The 19027-nt window shown below is 30.5% G+C and overlaps 1 protein-coding gene across 2 annotated transcripts in view; it reads right to left on the reverse strand.

Moving 5' to 3' along the window:
* Nucleotides 1–19027, reverse strand: part of Fur2 (furin-like protease 2) — a 234229-nt gene that overhangs the window by 158299 nt on the left and 56903 nt on the right. Inside the window, exon 4 of one of the 2 annotated variants that reach the window (XM_085806944.1) lies at nt 11571–11705. The exons of the other annotated variant lie outside the window; for it this stretch is intronic. Within the exon in view, the coding sequence (XP_085663070.1) occupies nt 11571–11705 (135 nt within the window). The remainder of the gene's footprint in view (nt 1–11570; nt 11706–19027) is intronic. 2 annotated transcript variants of the gene reach the window in all.

The following is a 19027-nucleotide window of genomic DNA, read 5'->3' on the forward strand; positions in this document are numbered from 1 at the left end:
GCAACGACATATTTGTATCAAACCATTACTCAGCAACGAGAGATATTGTTAAAAAAAAAAAGATTAGTATTCTGAAGATTTTACAGCTACGAGTAGGATGAAAATTTTGCCACTTAAGAATTGTATAAAATTTGTCTATCACCGTGAACTAGAAATAAAATTTATGTTCTACTAAGAAGATTGTCTGTTTTGTAAATTACTGCAAAATACATTACAGTCTTAATAAATTGGAGGTTCCACCGAGATACTGGAAATTAGGAGTGCAATTATCAATTTCGATGGTGCTGGTCTCCTAATCCCAGAAATTTACTGAATTTTTTAGAACAAGTTTGCTAATACCAATTGCCAAGTTTTTTTTTATTTCAAGGAGAAATGGATGTAAGAAGTCTGCCATTATAAAGCCAGATTTGAAGCGGATCATTCAAAGGTTATCTTCTGTGCTTCTGTAACTTGCGTCCGAGCAAAAACTGTCAAAAATAGGATACTGCTGATCTCTGAAGAAAAGATTAACTTTTGGTTTTCTTAAAAAAGCTATTGAATTTTAATACTTTATTTCAGAATTATAGTTTATCGTGTAAGATTTTGTTTAAAATAACTGACCCCAAAATTATTCAGCTTAAATTTATAATTGATATTCGTGGTAAAGAAGTATTTTGAAATTATTATTTATGCTTTACTTTTATTTGTATTTAAATTTTATGTTGATAATTGATATGTGTAAGCCATCCCGGCATTCATTAAAAAAAAAAAAAAAAAAAAAAAAAAAAAAAGAACTGCTAGCTGAGTTTTTGAATTTGTTGCCAAGCAGGCGCATGAAAATAAGTAATAACGTCAAACTGACGTAGAGTGAATTGATTATACTGCAGAATTGGCAAAGTCTAAGTTCTCGCCATCCAGGCGTGTGATAGATAGTAACGTCATCCCGACGTATTACAGATTGTATATTCTAAAAGTTGTATTGCCAAACTGGCAAAAATTGTTTTTGTTATCACCAACCAGGCGTGGAGATAGATAGTAAAATCGTCAAACTGACATTGGTAAAATTCCATTGTATTGCCTAACTGGCAAAGGTGTTTATATAGTTACAGCTAACGAGGCTTGTGAATAGTGAGTTAAAACGTCAACCCGACGTAGTATTAAATTATTTTGTGCCAACCTGGCAAAGTTGTTTAAATAATTCTCTCCAATTGGTTAGTGTGAATTTCGTATTTGAGAAATTAAATCTCGCCAGAAATTATATATTTTTAATACAAGTACGAGCTTTTAGATTGAATTTCAAAAGGAAGCCTATTAAAAGTAACTTGTGTCAACATGTCATTCTTAGCTAGGAGTAAAAAACAGGATTTAAAAGTACTAGCAGAAGAGTTAGGTTTAACCGTAAAACCTGAATTTAAGATTGCTCAGTTGCATAAACTGATTACTGAAAGTCCCGATTATGATGAGGAGTTTACTCGAGAACTACTGGCTGCAATTAGAGAAAAAAGGGAATGAAAAGAAGAATGCGAAAGAGAAGAAAGAGAAAGAGAAAAGGAACGCGAAAGAGAAAAAAGAGAAGAACGTGAAAGAGAAGAAAGAGAAAGAAGAGAAGAAAGAGAAAGAAGAGAAGAACACGAAAGAGAAGAAAGAGAAAAGGAACGTGAAAGAGAAAGGGAACGCGAAAGAGAAGAAAGAAAAGAAGATCTTGAAAGAGAAGAGCGAATTAGAGCCTTTGAGCTACAGAAACTTCAGCTGGAAGCAATGGCTGCCACAGCACAGCCGGCAGAAACTACGCAGTTACCTGAGCAGCCTTTAAAAATCAGAATTCACGATGTCATGCCACGATTCAACCCTAAAGAAGATGAAATAAGTTTATTCCTGGTGTTATTTGAGCGTCAAGCTAAAATAATGAATATACCTGCTGAAAATCAAGTGACTCAACTTATTTTATTACTGCCTCCTGACATTGTTCAGCTTATTGCTAGAGAACCAGAAGAGGAAGCAAAAAAGCATGAATACGTAAAAACCTTACTGTTACAACGATTTAAATTGACTGCGGAAAAATTTCGACAACTATTTAATAAACACCAAAAATCTACTGAAAGTACTTGGTATGATTTCTACTATGAATTAAAAAATTATTTAGAAGGATGGCTTAACGGATTAAACATTAAAACTTTTGAACAGCTAAAATATCTCATGCTGGTTGATCAAATAAAAAAGCGTACTTCTCCTGATTTCAAAGAACATTTTATGGATCAATGGACAACCATCATTTCACCTACTGAAATGGTTAAGAAAATTGAAGATTTTGAAGATGTGAGAAAAACAATAAAACCGAAATTTTCTACCAATCAGACTGAGAAATTTAACAAAGGATCATTTAAACCGCGTTATGATAACTTTGTGAAAAAAATAGAGCATCCGCCTCATTTTAAGCATTCTGACAGATGGGATGATTCAAAATACAAGAAAGATCTTCAGCAAAGGAATCAGTTCCAAAACAAAAACCAAGAAAATTTATATGACAAAAGATATCGACCACGTTGTTTCGAGTGTGGATCATATGAACATTTTAAGCCTCAGTGTCCTCGCTTAAAACCAAATGAAAAGGTAAATTGCGTATCTTCAAATGATGATTTGTTAGAGACATATACAATTAACGGTTTAGTGAAATGCCTATTCTTCGAGGCACAGGAGCCACTGTTGATGTTATTTCTCGGAAATACAAAGATAACGCAAAAATGACTGGAGAACATGTCTGGGTACAATATCTTTTAAATGACCATTTAGTGTGTCTACCGTTAGCGGAAGTTGAAATTAATTGCGAACTTGGTAATATAAAGACAAAGGCAGCTGTTGTTACAAATGATCCCGGAAGATATGTATTGGGAACAAAATTGCACAATTGTTCAAAAATAAATCATTCTTAAATTTAAAAAAAAAAAATAAATGCGGTTTTGACACGATCTCAAGTAAAAGGATCTCCTGAAGATGATCGAAGCAGAGAAATTGAAATGGAGAAACTAGAAGAATTGACGTTTATTGACACTGACGAAGATATTTTACCGCAAGCTGATGAGGAAGACAAGGAAATTAAGAAAGTGATTAATGTTAATTCAAAGGAATTAATTCAATCTCAGCATCAAAGCAGAGATCTAGCGTCATTGCTTAACAAAGCTAAAAATGAAAATTCCAGCAAGACAAATGATTTCAAAGTAAAAGAAAACGGATTGTTGGTGAAAAGGAAAATAGATAAAAACGGAAATGAAAGGGAATTAATTGTCATTCCTGAAAAATATAGGGATCAAATGCAGAACTACACAACTTTGATGCAGAACCAAACAAATAATAGTGCTAAAACTCAGGGTAATTTGGTCAATACTCACCCTCCTAAAAGTCAAGCTTCTGTCAATTCTTCACAGAAATCTGACAAACAATCTAAGCGTTCATCTCTTGATGAGAAAACTGAAGTTATTTATATGGAAGTTGACTCACCTTATTTACCCGGTGATTCATCTTCTATGGATAATGTGTATGATTATTCCTCTACAAGTTCCCCAGTTCCTTCTTCTCCCAAAGGCAAAGATGTGTTTGACAGTTTGTTAACAGCAGATCAAAGAACTTCTCATAAAAGAACTCATGAAAGTGCTTCTAAGGCTAAGAAATTAAAAATACGTTCAGGATCTATGAACGAGTCAGAAAACTTAGCAAAGAGGCACAAACATGATGAAGGATACTCAAAGTTGCCACATTCAATGAGAGTTCAAGTAGCAGATAAGAACAAAGATTCATCTTGCAAAGAACAAAAACTACCTGAAAAGAAAGAATTGACAAAATTAAAGGATTCTCAGTTACAAGTTCCAGATGAATTGCTAAGTTCTGGAGTTGAGATGCAAGTCAAGGAGAAGTTTTTAAAGAAACTAAACAGACAAGAGCGAGTTATTGAAGAAGCAAAACTGCCACAAAAGCCTTTGGCACTCACCTGATTTCAATAAGGAGTTTATTTTGCAAATTGATGTTTCAGACTCTGGTATGGGTGTCATTTTAGCTCAAAAAGATGAATGAGACAATGAACATCTAGTATTATACCTCAGTAAGAAGTTTACAGAAACTGAAAAAAAAGTACTCTACCACAGAAAAGGAATGCGCCGCCAAAATATTTGCTGTAAAGAAACTTCAATGTTATTTAGACGGGCATACTAAATTCCTCATCATGACCGATCATAATCCCTTAGTTTGGCTCAAAAATAATGTGAGTTTAAATCCACGACTTATGAGATGGGCACTAGTACTACAACCCTACAATTACACGATCGTTCATCGAAGTGGTAAAAACCAGAAAAATGTAGACGCATTAAGTCGTACTCCCTGGCCTGATTAAATAATTTGTTTCTTTATATAGATAAAAAAAATATTTTGTTCCTTCCTCTGTTCCTCGGTGTATCTTATTATGTTATATCTTGTATTTCAATTCTGTATTGTGCTGATATTGTTGTTTTGAAAAAAAAAAAAAAAAAAAAAAAAAAAAACCCCGTAAACTTTAATTTATAAAAATATAAATTAAAGTTTATCTGGAGGGGGGAGAGATTGTAATATCTTGTTATTTAATAAATAAGTATAATTATTATTGAAGTGGCAACGACATATTTGTATCAAACCGTTACTCAGCAACGAGAGATATTGTCAAAAAAAAGATTAGTATTCTGAAGATTTTACAGCTAGGAGTAGGATGAAAATTTTGCCACTTAAGAATTGTATAAAATTTGCCTATCACCGTGAACTAGAAATAAAATTTATGTTCTACTAAGAAGATTGTTTGTTTTGTAAATTACTGCAAAATACATTACAATGTATATGCTTTCACTCACAAAGCAGAAGTTCTTGTCTGATTCACAAGGTTTTGTTTTAGATATAATCTAGAGAAAATTTAATTATTTAATTGCTTTCAGACGTCCAAATTCACTTTTTTTTTTTTTTTTTTTTTTTTTTATAACGAAGTATTAAGCCAAGTTCCATAAAAACCATGAGAAATTTTAAGAATAAGAAAAAGTCGGGAGAAATATATTGTAAATCGGGTTGGCGGGAGAGCTGTCGAAAATCGGGAGTCTCCCGCCTAAATCAGGAGAGTTGGCAACTCTGCACAAATGATGACTACATTAAAAATTGTTTTACAAATGCATCTGATGAGTTATTTTGAAATTTAACAACAAGGAAAAAAATTCTTTAAAAAATTAAACAGTTCCTGTTGTCTACTAAAAAAGTAAAAGATTGAACAGTCAAAATGTCTTTGCATATAACCAATCAGCAAATTGAACATCTTAAATTGGTTTCAGCTTTATCAACAGCTGTTGATGAATCTTCTGACATAAATAACAGCAAAAATTTCACTTTTTGTTTAATTTCTATGGGTTCTAAAGAAAACCTTTTAGAAATATTGACACCAAAAAGTCAGACATATGGTGATGATATTGCAAATGCTGTTATTGAATGCATTCAGAAACACAACATTCCACTCAATAAAACTGTTTCAGTTTCAGCAGATGGGCCACAAAGTATGACCAGAGAAAAGGTTCTGTTTTAGAGGAAAATGTTAATGGCACGACATTTGTTTACCACTGCATCCTTCATCAAGAAGTACTTTGTGTGTAAACATTTCCAGAAAAATTTTACAATGCTATGAACCTGGTAATCAAGATTGTCAACACATCTGTAGCTAAGGCTCTTTATCATTGACAGTTTAAAGAATTTTTATTTGAAACCGAGAATGAATATGCAGATCTTCTGCAGCATAATAAGATACATTGCCTTTTAAGAGGAAAGGTTTCACTTCCTTATTATTAAAAATTAAAGCACTTTTCCTTGAGAAAATTATTGACTGTCCTGAACTAAAGGATGATCAGTGGATCCAAAAATTTTATTTCATGGTAGACATTATATCTTGTCTAAATAATCTTAGTTGTAACCTGCATGGCAACAGAAACACTTTTTCTTCATTGTTGGGAGAAGTCATTTTATTCAAAAATAAATTATCCCTTTTTGCTCAAAATTTTAAAAGAGAAACATTAATTCATTTTTCATGTCTGTTGAAACATCACCAAGAAAACAATTCGGAAACTGCCATTTACTATTTTAAATATGAGCTTTTCTACGAAGGTTTTGGGAATTCTGAAAGAGCATGGTGTTAAAAAGCCTTTGTTAAAAAAACCTCTCAGCATTTTTTTTTTATGCAACAATATTGCTGCCCGTAATACTGACACTCGTGTTTTTGAAATTCAGTTACTGGAGTTAAAATACAAAGAACTATGGAGCACCAAATTTGAATACTTTAATGCTGATATGGAAAATTGAAGAAAAGTAACTGAAATCTTAGTTCACAGCAAAAGTGGTCTGCTTTGAAAGACCTGGAAAAGGACGACATGATAATTTTCAACACCTGGAATAATAGTCCTGGGTCATACTTACGAGTTAAAAAAACTAGCATTTTCTGTTCTTTCACTCTTTGGTTCTACATATTCATGCAAACAATATTTTTCAAGCATAAACTTTAACAAAAGTAAACTGATAAATCATCTTATTGATAAGAATATTGTTTCCTGTTTGAAATTAAAAATGACATACAAACCTGACTCATTCAAACTTTCCAAGGAAATGTAAGGCCACCGTTCACAGTAAATGAGCGTTTTGTTAGTATTTTTTATTTTAATGTAAAAAATATTTTTCTCTATAAATAAGATTATTATTGTTATGATATTGGGTTTTATTTAATGTATCTAGTTTAAACAGACTTCTGAAAACTTGGTTCTTAAGTAGAAATTTGACCCTCAAAAGAAATCTTAACCATTGTATTATAGATCTTTGGCTTTTTTTACAAATGACTTTGATGACCACTGCCCTAGAGTTACAGGTAGATAGTTGAGATACAATGAAACCCAGGCCTTCCTGCAGTGGTATTTCACAATATTAAACATCCAAGAAGTGAAGAGAAAGTGACTCTGAATAGTAGGTATGAAAAGTGCTGATGTTTTTGTGGCAGTTGTCACTTGTTTCACAAACTGACAGCGCGAATGAAAAATGTGCATTATGATGCACCAAAAAAAAAAACTTGTATGACGTAAACTTATACTTGTATGTATAAAACTTGTATGACTTGTAAAAAATAAAACTTGTATGACTGAAACACACTAACCCTTAAAATTTCTGAATTGACTAATATATCCCTTGTGAATTTTTTCAAAATTTTCCTTCTTCGTTTCCAATAACATGCTTGAAATTTTGCAATTTTGCAATGATACAGTAAAAACTACAAAACATTCAAAAATCACTGGATGAAAACGAACTAACCCTCAAAAGTAGTGTTAACTAATATATCACTATATATCACTCATGAATTTTTTCAAAGTTTTCCTGCTTAATCTTCATTTCCTGCAAAAGCCTTCAATTTTGCAATTTTTACATTAAAATCTGTATATTACAGAGAAATATTTCAGTATGTTACTATTTTTCACAATAACACTGTAGATGTGTAGCTGTAGGACAGTAATGAATTAGGTAAAAATTTCCTATTTAAACTAAAAAATCTGTAAAATATTTCGGCAAGTGTTCAAAGAAATTACGATTCACTTATATTTTACCTTTCATACCATAAAATATATACAATTAAAATTTTATTACATGAATAACATATTAAATTACGCAGATAAATTAAAAAGCAAATTTAAAGCATGGTTGTAGAGCCTGATCTCTAATTTCCTATTGTGCAGAAAGTTGGCATCAGCCTCTGTCACACTGCCGAATAGCTCAGTTCACTGACTATCCTCCTGCTCAATGTCAGCATGCTGCATGTCAGTTGAATCGGAGAAATATGTCTTCAATAGACAAAGTGAAATGCCCTATTATTGGTAGTCCAAGATAGCTGTAATGTACTACCCGCATAAGAAGTTGTTTTACAGAGTTGCAAGTGGATTCAGCTGCACAAGGATAATTCTGGACAAAGAAAAAGTCATTGAAGTCAGTGGAAGCAAAGTCAGTGAAACAATTGCCTTGATAAAGAAAGCATGAGAAGAAGTACCTTTCAAAATGGTACCGATAAAGAACAGCCAAGTTTAAAGCTAAAGTTCGAGCTTTCAGAGCGGGAGCAAAAAAAAATTGTGTGGCATGGTTGTGCATAAATGCGCTGACAAGAGACTTGTAATTGTAAGAAAGCATAGATAGTTCCTGAGAGAGAGCAGTATTTTCTACCTGATAAGAAAAATGTTGGACAAACAGCCACTGGTTCCATTCATCTGCAAATTACAAAGCAACTAAACGAAAAAAAAATTGAAAGAAACAAAGTAAGCTTTGAAGAAAGCATGTACTGCCAAATTCCAAGAAAGCAATCAAGGTAGGTGCATTACACTTGAAGTCATAGAAGAGGATTTTGAAAATTGAATTTCTCATGCCAGATAAGAATCAAACGTCTTGGAGACTCCACCATCAGCTTCAGCTGCAGAGCAAACCAGAATCAAGCTTGCGATGCAACATATACGGCATTCATAACAGGCTATCACTATGTGTCAGCATATTATGTGAGTTACAAAGTAAAAGTACTGAGAAAGTAGCAGAAAGTAAAGAAATGAGTAGATTACTGAACATAGACAGATGTAAAGTTTGAAGGGAGTGAAGACAACTGCTCCAATATCTGCAGAACCAAGTAGCCAGAAAAGAAATAAAGCTTCAAGGTCTGAAGTTGAAGGGAGAAAGAACAAGGCACTGCATGAAAGAGATGAAAGCATCACAGATCTAAATTGAAAGAGCATGCATCGATGATTCTACAACCAGACAGTGTGTACCTTCGGAACATTTCTCCATTAACTCCTTCATCATTTAGTATAAAAAAACTATATTAACTCTAATGAGGGATTAAAAATATTGATGTATCAAATCTTACAGTATAAAGAATGTGATGAAATGACTACATGTTCTGACAGCAATATTACGTTTAATGTTAAGTGGAGTAGTATAAATGGCTGTCAAATCTCACATGGAAGCAAGTTCTCATAAGCAACAAGTATCTTTATTTGCTCATAGCTCTAATCTGAATGATTTTTTTTCCAACTGAAAAGTTAAAATTTTTATGCTCAGGTAACAGAACAGACACAAGCTTATCATGACGTAAAGTTACGTCACAGTTCTTTAACAACAGAATGTAGAAATAAAGTTAGCATGTCCGTATTTCCTTATTGGAAGACTCGGGAACACAAAAACTGAATCTCATGCAAAAAGTACAAGTTCCCTATAATATTGATCTTCTGTGAAGCTTTTATTATTCAATGTTGCTACAATTGTTGCATGCTTTAATAGATTAAACAAATATTGTGTGAAACTTCTGAATATTTTTTTTTATTTTATAAAATCAACAGTTAAAAATACATTATTACTGACTGAAAATATCACTTTGGAGCTGATACTGAAACAGTCAGTTTTGGATGCAAATCTTAGGTTTTTACAAAATTAAGAAAGTTACTAGTGATTTAATAGAAGCTAATTTTAATTGTCATATTCTCTATAATATTCCTAAATTCCTAAATAATCTCTATGCATTAAAAATAATGATATATGATGTGGAATATTTAACATTAAAAATCTTTTGCAAATTTTTATCAAGCACCTGCAACATCAGAGCACTACAAAATTGTTTAGATTTCATACATCAGTCATATTATGAAACACTGAAACATATTTCTAGATAGTTAACTTACTTAAAGCTATTGATAGGTTACTGAAAATTCGGCCTGCTATAAGCCTTTATTTTGTAAATCAAGAAGATGAGGAATGTAATTGCACCGTCTGGAAATTTCTGCAAGATCATGAATATAGTATTAATGATGGAAAATTCTTGCTAGAACTGATGCTATATTTCCTACATCCCTTCTGCATATTTTCCAAATATATGTATTAATTTTCCAAGGAGATAACATTGCCGTTTCCAAATTACATACAGTTTTTAAAAATCTCATAAGTAATATAGAACAAAGAAAAGAACAGTGTTTTTAGAGTTTTATAGTTAATCAAGCCCTTTTGCATTTTCAAGAAAATAATAAAAAAACAATTCAGACAAGTCGATAAGATGTACTGGCAAGCAATGAAATATTTAAATGATCTGTATGATTTTGACAATTAATGTTTTATTTCAGTTTAAAACTTTAAGATTTTTTTTTTTTTTTTTTTACTTTAGTTCAAAACTTTATGAAATAATGTTCCAACTATACAAGACCACTTTGAAACTGATAAATATATTTAAAAAAAGTTGACTTCAAAGTAAAAGATAACATTATTTTTAATGAACTTTGCACAATAAAAAAGTAGTAGGGTATCCGAAAGACAAAAAGCAGGGGAAAAAATAATTCACAGTTATGGGCATTTATTTAATATAAAAGGGGAAATTTCCAAACAATTAGATGATAATTGAATTTACAGTTAGCATTCCAACTTCCTATGTGTATGCTGAATGATGTTTCTCTTCTATGAATAACTTAGGATGGGATAAAATACAAATTAAATACAGATTAACACACAAAAAATGTTAAAGGCCGAGCTACTGATTTGCAGTAGCATAAAAGAATTAATGTAAGTTTTGTTTCAAGCAACTAAAACTACACTTTTAAAGCAGCAAATTAAAATATAATGTAGTATTTACTTTAATGTAATTTTTCTCAATTACTTCCATATTGTTTATTACTATACACATATGTATGTATTACTCATATTAATTTTTTCAAATTTATAAATTTATATTATATAGTTTATAAATTATATCTTTGGTACTTTATAGGTATCTTTGGTACTTATACAACCTTCATACAATTAGTACTGATACTGGACTGTTAATTATTTTAAGGCATGTCACATATGAATATTGCATCACTCAATATACCATGTTACATGTTTACCTTCTAATAAAAAAAAATTTCTCCTCATTATAAATAAATTTTTTTAAAAAAAGTATGTTTTTTATTTTCCTAATTTTAAAATCCCATATTTCTAATTTTAAAATGTCCAGGTCCGTAGTTTTGGCAACACTGGTGAGGTCAGAAAAACTTATCTATTACAACTGACACATTAACAGCATCCCATAAAAAGTGCACTCTTTCGAAGAACTACATCGTTATTGTATAGATTGTTAAAAGGCAGATGGTGCAGACATTAACAAGTTGACAGTAACAAAGCAAGACAGAGAATGTGACGTATCCAAGGTAGAAGTTTGGTGCAGAAATTTTATTAGCTGAAGCATCATGCACATGATGCAAGGATAATATGACATGGATTAAGTTTGAAATGACACGGTTTAGAGAGGTTTATTATAAGAAATTACTATTTTTAAGATAGACAAGAAAACGGACAAATTAAGAAGAGTTAACTGCAATTAAAAAAGTTAATGGATTACTGCAATTATTTTGATTTACATACTTCTTATCTTATACATACACACAAAACCAATAAGAAAGGAAAACAATACGTGACTCTGTTAAATATAATAATTCCTTATTCAGTAAATCATTCACTTATGAATCTCTACTAAAATTATGAAATATACTTATGACTAAGAGTCTTACATAGTTTTGGGCCAAATCAGGATGGTTTCCTTGTATACCATCATCCAAAATACTAACAACCACTCCTTTTCCAGTGAAGCCTTCCTTCCAAGCAGGAATGACATTCATATCATAACCACCATAACCACCACCATGCTTTTGTAAAAAAAAAAAAAAAAAGAGAGAGAGAGAGAGAAATTAATTCAAAACAACACTTACAAAAATAAAATTTTCAAAAAAAATCTCAGAGCAGTTTTCACCAAATCATACTTGTTATAAATTCAGCTGACAAACCTTCTCCAAACACAATTAGTAATTTTATTTTATTAGTAAATTTACATATTTTTTATGTATGTTATTATGCTGTCTTGTTCATGACTATTGGAAATTTAAAATCTTGCCATTGGAAATGTATTAAAAAAAGTTTATTTTATAGATAACAAATTATAGCCTGATCTGAAATAAGCAGCATATATATTATATACTTCCCTATTAACAGAACAAATCATGTTAAAATGTAAGTTATAATAATGAAAATTAGTTATAATTATGAAATTTTGAAATTTGCTGATTATTCAAAATTAGTAATGAATGTATAAAATTTTTATAACTGTGGTAATGTGCAAAAGTTTTGAAAAGCCTTCCCTGAAAAAAATGATTATTTGGACTGAAAATTCTCTCATAGGACTTTCAGATATTATCAAAGTTTATATTTTATAATTATTTAAACAACCATTTTGGACAAAATTTTATTATTTGCATTTTCCAAGGTACACTCCTCAAAAGTGAAATTGCAACAAAAAGAAAGAATGCGCGTAGCGTGAGAGTTGTGAGGTGGATATGCAAATGATAAATGTTGCATGCACATTGGATCACGTGGTACACATATGCGGGCTATGAAGGTTAGCCACTGTTAAGTATAGCATAAGTTCATATACATTCAACCAGTGTAATATTAATTTCCTTTTAGTTTTGCTTTGAGTGGCAACAGCGGTAAAATTTTAAGTTGGTAGAATAAACTTGTTTGGTTGCGTTTTAACTTTGAGAGATTATTTAGGTAGAAATAAGTTGATGAATGGATAGAATGGTATACATTTACTGTCGTATTTAATAGTCACTTTCCCTTCTCACAAACAGCACCTGAGGGTTTACAGAGCACTGGAGACATTAGAAGAAGTATAGAAAATGCATCTGAGACATCGGCGAGCTCAATCGGCTCAATACCATCATTTAACGACCAAGGAACGTGACCACTTATCGAAACATACTACAGAAAGGGAAAAAAATTCTATCATTGTTACTGTGGTATATTGGTGCTTAAAAATTCAATCCGAACATTCATAAATAAATGATTTCAAGCATCATGCCAGGTATTTTTCGTCAACATCAGTTTTAGAAATAGAGAGAGGTGTCATCAAATGGAATAAACTGTGCTTCTTTTCAATAATACACAATTAATAAAAGTACTACGAGTTTTCATCTTAGCCTGATGCCTTTGATTTAAATTAAAATAATTGTTGTTTAAAAATAAGTATGAATTGAAAAGATTTTCTTTTCTAAAATGATTTTGCAGTCATAAAATGGTGAGTACATTCAATAAATGTGCGAGTATATATAATGCTGTTACCTTATTGAGACAGTACATGCTAAACATGTTTCATATCTTGGAAGTAAATTTTCATTTAGTACAGCAGTTAAATATATTTTGTATTGTAACTAAATTGCAAATTGATAACTTTTACCATACCAAATTTAAAATATACAGTGTTATGACAAAATTGAAATTTTACACTGTTAGAAATATTAATTTAAATAACTACTTTTGAATTAAATAAATAATTTTAATATTTTTCCAGGAAAGGTTATTAAATTGTAATGTGATTAATCATTACGTTTTTGAATTACATTAAAAATGTTTGAATTATTGTTAAGAATTTTATAATTATTCTGAGAACGAAGGAAATATAAAATGCAAATTAAATAGTTTTAAACAGCAGCATACAAAATGATAATGAAATAGAGAAAATATACAAAGTGTAACTTTTAACATTATTGTAATGAATATTTAAAAACATTAATAATTTAAAAACTAAATGATTGTAATGAATTGAGTATGTGTAATGCAATTATAATGTGAAATGCATAAGGAAAAAAAGTAATTTCAAGTTATGGGGGATGAATGTCATTATTATGTAATGAATAATTGAATGTAAAGTATAGAGTATGTTGAGAGAGAACTGTTTCAGAAAGAGAAGTCTATTATTACCTTTGGTATAACTGCTCCTTTTGCCCTTTGCATACAATGTAAACTTTGAAGGGCCTTACAATTTTTTCATATATAATTATTATTTTTATTTGTTTTTATGAAGTGTAGTTTTAATTTCTCTATGAATAATGGAATATATTAGTGTAGTTCATAAAGATAAGGTAACTGGCTCTGGTCCAAGGAAGCCCTAACCACTGATGAATTAATATATTAGACAGTTTAAGTGGATTTGCCTACCAGCAGGATATGTTTGCATTTAGAGCAAGCTGTGTGGTCTTCCTGTTTGTAAAATAAGACCATTAGAAACGTAAAGGTAACCATAAAAATCATGTTAAAATGTAAGTTATAATAATGAAAATTAGTTATACTACAAAATTTTGAAATTTACTACAATTATTCAAAATTAGTAATAAATGTATAAAAATTTTATAATTGTGTTACTGTGCAAAACTTTTGAAAAGCCTTCCCTGAAAATATATGATTATGTGGACTCAACATACAAAAACTTCTGGACGAAAAATTTTCTCTGAAATGACAAAGTTTATATTTTACAATTATTATAAACAACTATTTTGGACAAAATTTTATTATTTGCATGTTTAAAATTATCTTCTTCATTTGCTAATGCTTTAGCATTCTCTATTCTCCCAAAAGGCTTCTCTATAACTAAGCCCTTTTTCTCTTTTGTTTTCGGGGGGGATGTAAGATAAAAAAATATGCAAATCAAAGCAATACCCCTTAATTCCCCCCCCCTCTATTACAAAAATAGCAATGGCTTTTTCTGCACTCATAATTTCTAGATCAATCCATATCATATGACTTTCAAAATTCTGATGATGTAGCAAATTCGAAGCTTAAACCAAAACTTTCTCTTAATATGCTGCCATATTGGATAACTGTGCACTTTAGCTTCTAGCTCTCTTGTCATTAAGACGCTGGCATCCTACCTTTCTATCACAATAATATCAAAAATGTAAATGTTCTTGAATAGGTACGATCAGAGTACCAAGTGAATTATGGCCCAAATGTTAATTGAAATAAATATGAATATTTAATCTTACTCGGCTGCCAAGTTAGCTTTTCAATGTGAATCAACATTCCATGCCAGCAATATTGCTAAGTCTTTTTCATTAAATACATTTTAACTCTCTCTTGATTTCAATTTACTCATAAAAACTGCATGATTTTGTTAGCAGCTAAACCTTTAAAATCAGATGACTGTTAACATAGATGTGACAGCTTATTTAAATACAGCAAAGCACATGAGTGTTGCCAGTGTACAACAGTCAAAAATCAGAACTTTCTCAATGATAAACAGATTTTTTTAATGATAAGATTTTTTTTAATTCTGTACTAAAGAATATACAGTACTATTCGGTTTTAAGGGCCGTAAAAAATCGCTAAACTATTGTTGATACCAGTGCTGCCAAAAATAATTGTGGCAACCCTAACGCAAGAAGGAAAGTATAATAGTAAATAACTACCTAAGATGAACGATTTAATTTAGATGAAAAATTAATTTCATATAATACTTTTTTATTATTATAATTTATATAAAAAAGGCTAAACATGACTGAATGGAAGCATAGGAGTATATAACTATTTCAGATCATTATTATAATTTATATAAAAATTGCTAAACATAACTGAATGGATGCCTGCATCGCTATTTCGCTACCCAGTTATCGCTAAGGAATAATTTCATCTCGTTGGATGTTCAAACATAATTTTCTATAAAAGAATGATGCCATTTCTTTGAAAAAATTCTCGGTAAAGTGCAGAATTGCTCACTTATTTGTTTGCCGCTTTTTACAAGGATAAAAAATAATTGGATTTTTGTCAATTTTCTTTTACTTTTTAAGTGAAAATAGGTCGATGTGTACATAGATAAAGTCAAGGGTGTGCGCAGTGCCATTTTTGTGCAATTCTGGGATTTTTTTTTACTGAAATAGGTTGATGTGTACATGGATACTGAGTATGTGCAATTAAAAGTGCGTCAAGCAGTGAGTGATTCTCTACTTTACCCAAAATTCTATTGCAGACTCTTCATCATGGGAAATTCCCAAATTGTTAAATCCATAGGATATCAAAAAAAGGATTTAAAATCAAAAAAGGATTTAAAAATAAAACTAGTATTTTATTGGAGTCTAAGAAACAGAACTATATATAGTCTGAAATCAGCGCGTACGCTAGATTTGGCGTGCTGTTAAATGGGCACATTTGCTAGATTTGGCACTTTTGTGCATACATTTTCACTGCAATTTTTTTTACGGTCCTCAAAACGGAATAGTACCGAATATACTTTTAATAATGAATTAACTTTAAATACTAAGAAATTAATACTGGAAATTTCAGTTATTATTTTTTAAAAGCAAATCTTACAAAAAATACTTACATTTATAAAAACATTCTTATTTATACCTTTAATAGAAAAACAATACTTCAATCAGTTTTCGTACAAATGGTAAGAAGAGTGGAAGATTTTGCTTTCATTATGAAAAACACTTCATAATTTTGTTCACAGCAATTGCCACGTAGGCCTGCTTTTCCTAATAAAAATTTTCTTAATGTGTCATTACTAATATTGGTAAATTTTATTCTTAACAACTGCAACTTTGCATGTAAAATCACATCATCACAGACTGGAAATTTACATAATAGATAATGATACACTTAATGTAATCAACAACTTAATTTATTTTTCATACCTATATCTTTAACAATTGCAGTCACTTTTGTACTTGCACTTGAGTATATCTCAGCAATTTCGCTACTAGGAAACATTTTTCTCAATAAAGCTGCAGCATGATTTGATGAATCCAATGGCAAGTTGTGCTCCAGCAAAAATGACAGAGAACTGGCATTCTGCATTATAACATTTTTGTCCTTTGTTTCCACACAAAATCTTAATTTTTCTTCTCCACCCTTTTTTGTAAAAAAATCACCCTTTCTACCATACAAAATCATAACGATGAGCAGTATACATTCCACATGTATTAGATTTCCTTGACAAAATAATAGAAGAAAAGTCATCCACGAACTATTTTTGAAATGTACATTTCCTTTCTTGTTGTGTGTTTTACCTTTCTTGAAAACATAACTAAAATATTACAAGATCATAATCTCTTAAACTATTTCTCTTAAACTCAAAACACTTGAAACTCACAGCACACAGCGGCAAGACAAATGAAATAGTAACTGTGATCTTGCTTTGTGCTCATTGGCTAATATAGTTGATATATGCCAGATGGCTTGCAGAGGCACTTAATGCTCACTGGAGAACTGGACCATGAGGTTTATAGACACCTGCTCTCACACACACAAAGCAAAAGAAAGCCATAATGTTTCACTACCCAAATGACATTGATTTTCTTTATATGTAATCTACAGAAAAATCAAGCACTTTCAGATCCCAAAAATCACTCTTTTAGGAGCAAATAAGGAAGTATTAAATGAAGCTACATAAAAATCGTGAGAAATTTTATGAATAAGAGAAAGTCAAAAGAAATACGTTACAAATCAGGTTAACATGAGTATGGCAGGAAATTGGGAGTTCCCTGCGAAAATTAGGAGAGTTGGCAACTTTGGTACTGTATATGTATTCAACCAGTTTATTCCCTTATATTAAAATTCAATATGTAATAAGCAAGCATACTTCTACCCACAATCAAGCCTGTTCACATTGGTGAGCAACAGGGGCAGAATCAGAAAAACTGCATTTGTAAAGATTTTTCTTAGGTTAGGATGAGAAAACACTGCGTGAAGGAGGTTAAAGAAAACAGAAATTCCAAAACTAATTAATAATTAATAAATTAATTAGGTTAATTCTAGCAACTTTTGTAGTTTTAGTAGTAATCTTACTGCACATGTGGAACATAATGGTAGAATTAGTGTAGAAATTCCATTTAGAGAAATCATTATTGTAGGATGCTCTGTGAACAATGCAGTATTTTCATTTAAGAGTGTAAAATTTGCTTTGAAACTAATTTTGTAGATGCATCTACATTTTTTTAAATATAAAATTATGCGATACATTTTTGCAAAAACAGTCCTCAAAATCTCTTGTCATGTTTTTCCTTCATACTGATGTTACTTTTTTCTAATTACATCTCAAAAATAAATACTTTTATATTTAATAAATCTTGATTAAATAATTTATATATTATCATTAAAAAATAAACATTAATTAGTAAAGCTTGACTAGATAATCTGTAAGTTATGATACTGTTTTAGTTAGTTATGTATAAACAACTGAAATTTGAAATAAAATTAAAAACAGAAAAATTTAAACAAAACAGAACATGACCTACATAATCCAGAATATTCACTAATGAACAAAACTATTGTCCCCAAGGTATGTGGATTATCTGAATTCAACTCTATTTTTTTCTTTGGCCTTTTTTTCTTTCTTCTGACCTTTTAAGATATTCTAAATGGGTGAGAATACTGATTTTTTTTAAAGATAAACATGCTTATGTTCCTACAATTGGGTTAAATTGTAAAAATGCAAGCCTCTATATAATGGCCACCCATGGACAGATTTGGTGGTCATCTTAGAGTTTAAATTCAATACTAGTGTTATTTATGTTCACAGAAATACTAACCACAAGACGGTGGACTTCACAATACTATTTATTGCATTTTGAATATGAAGACTAATGAAATAATTTGATGACTATTGAGTGCAATGATGATTAAAATGCTCTGATGAAATTATGAAAACTGGAAAATGAGAAGTCAAATGATCTTACCATAATAAATAAAGGTACTTGGGTATTGACATAACCACCTTGGTGTAATTGGGTGCTTTCTTACAGTTGCAAAAGAATGATGGTATATATATATATATATATATCATTATTCATCTACTTATTATTTACAAAAATATTACTGCAAATACATTTTACATTTTAATTAGGTATTTATTCAAAAAAATCAATTAAGAAAACTTCTTAAGAAATGCTTTTTGTTTCTTTCCTTCTGGTGGAAATTTTGTAGCAAATGCTTGCATATCAGATTCAAAACAGTTCTTCCCATTAGTTACTTTGTTTTAAAATATTAAATTCCTGCAGAAATGCTACTGCTATTTCTTCAATTGCCAGCAAATTCGACAAGTGCATATTTTAAAATTTAGTTTAAGGCAAAGAAAAATATCACAATCTGCCCATAAAAACCATTCAAACTCAGAGTATAACAAAGAGAACACATATAA

This window comes from Stegodyphus dumicola, chromosome X1, assembly GCF_044657685.1.
Source record: "Stegodyphus dumicola isolate Sdum_Otavi_A_Nest chromosome X1, ASM4465768v1".
In the NCBI taxonomy this organism is placed as follows: domain Eukaryota; kingdom Metazoa; phylum Arthropoda; class Arachnida; order Araneae; family Eresidae; genus Stegodyphus; species Stegodyphus dumicola.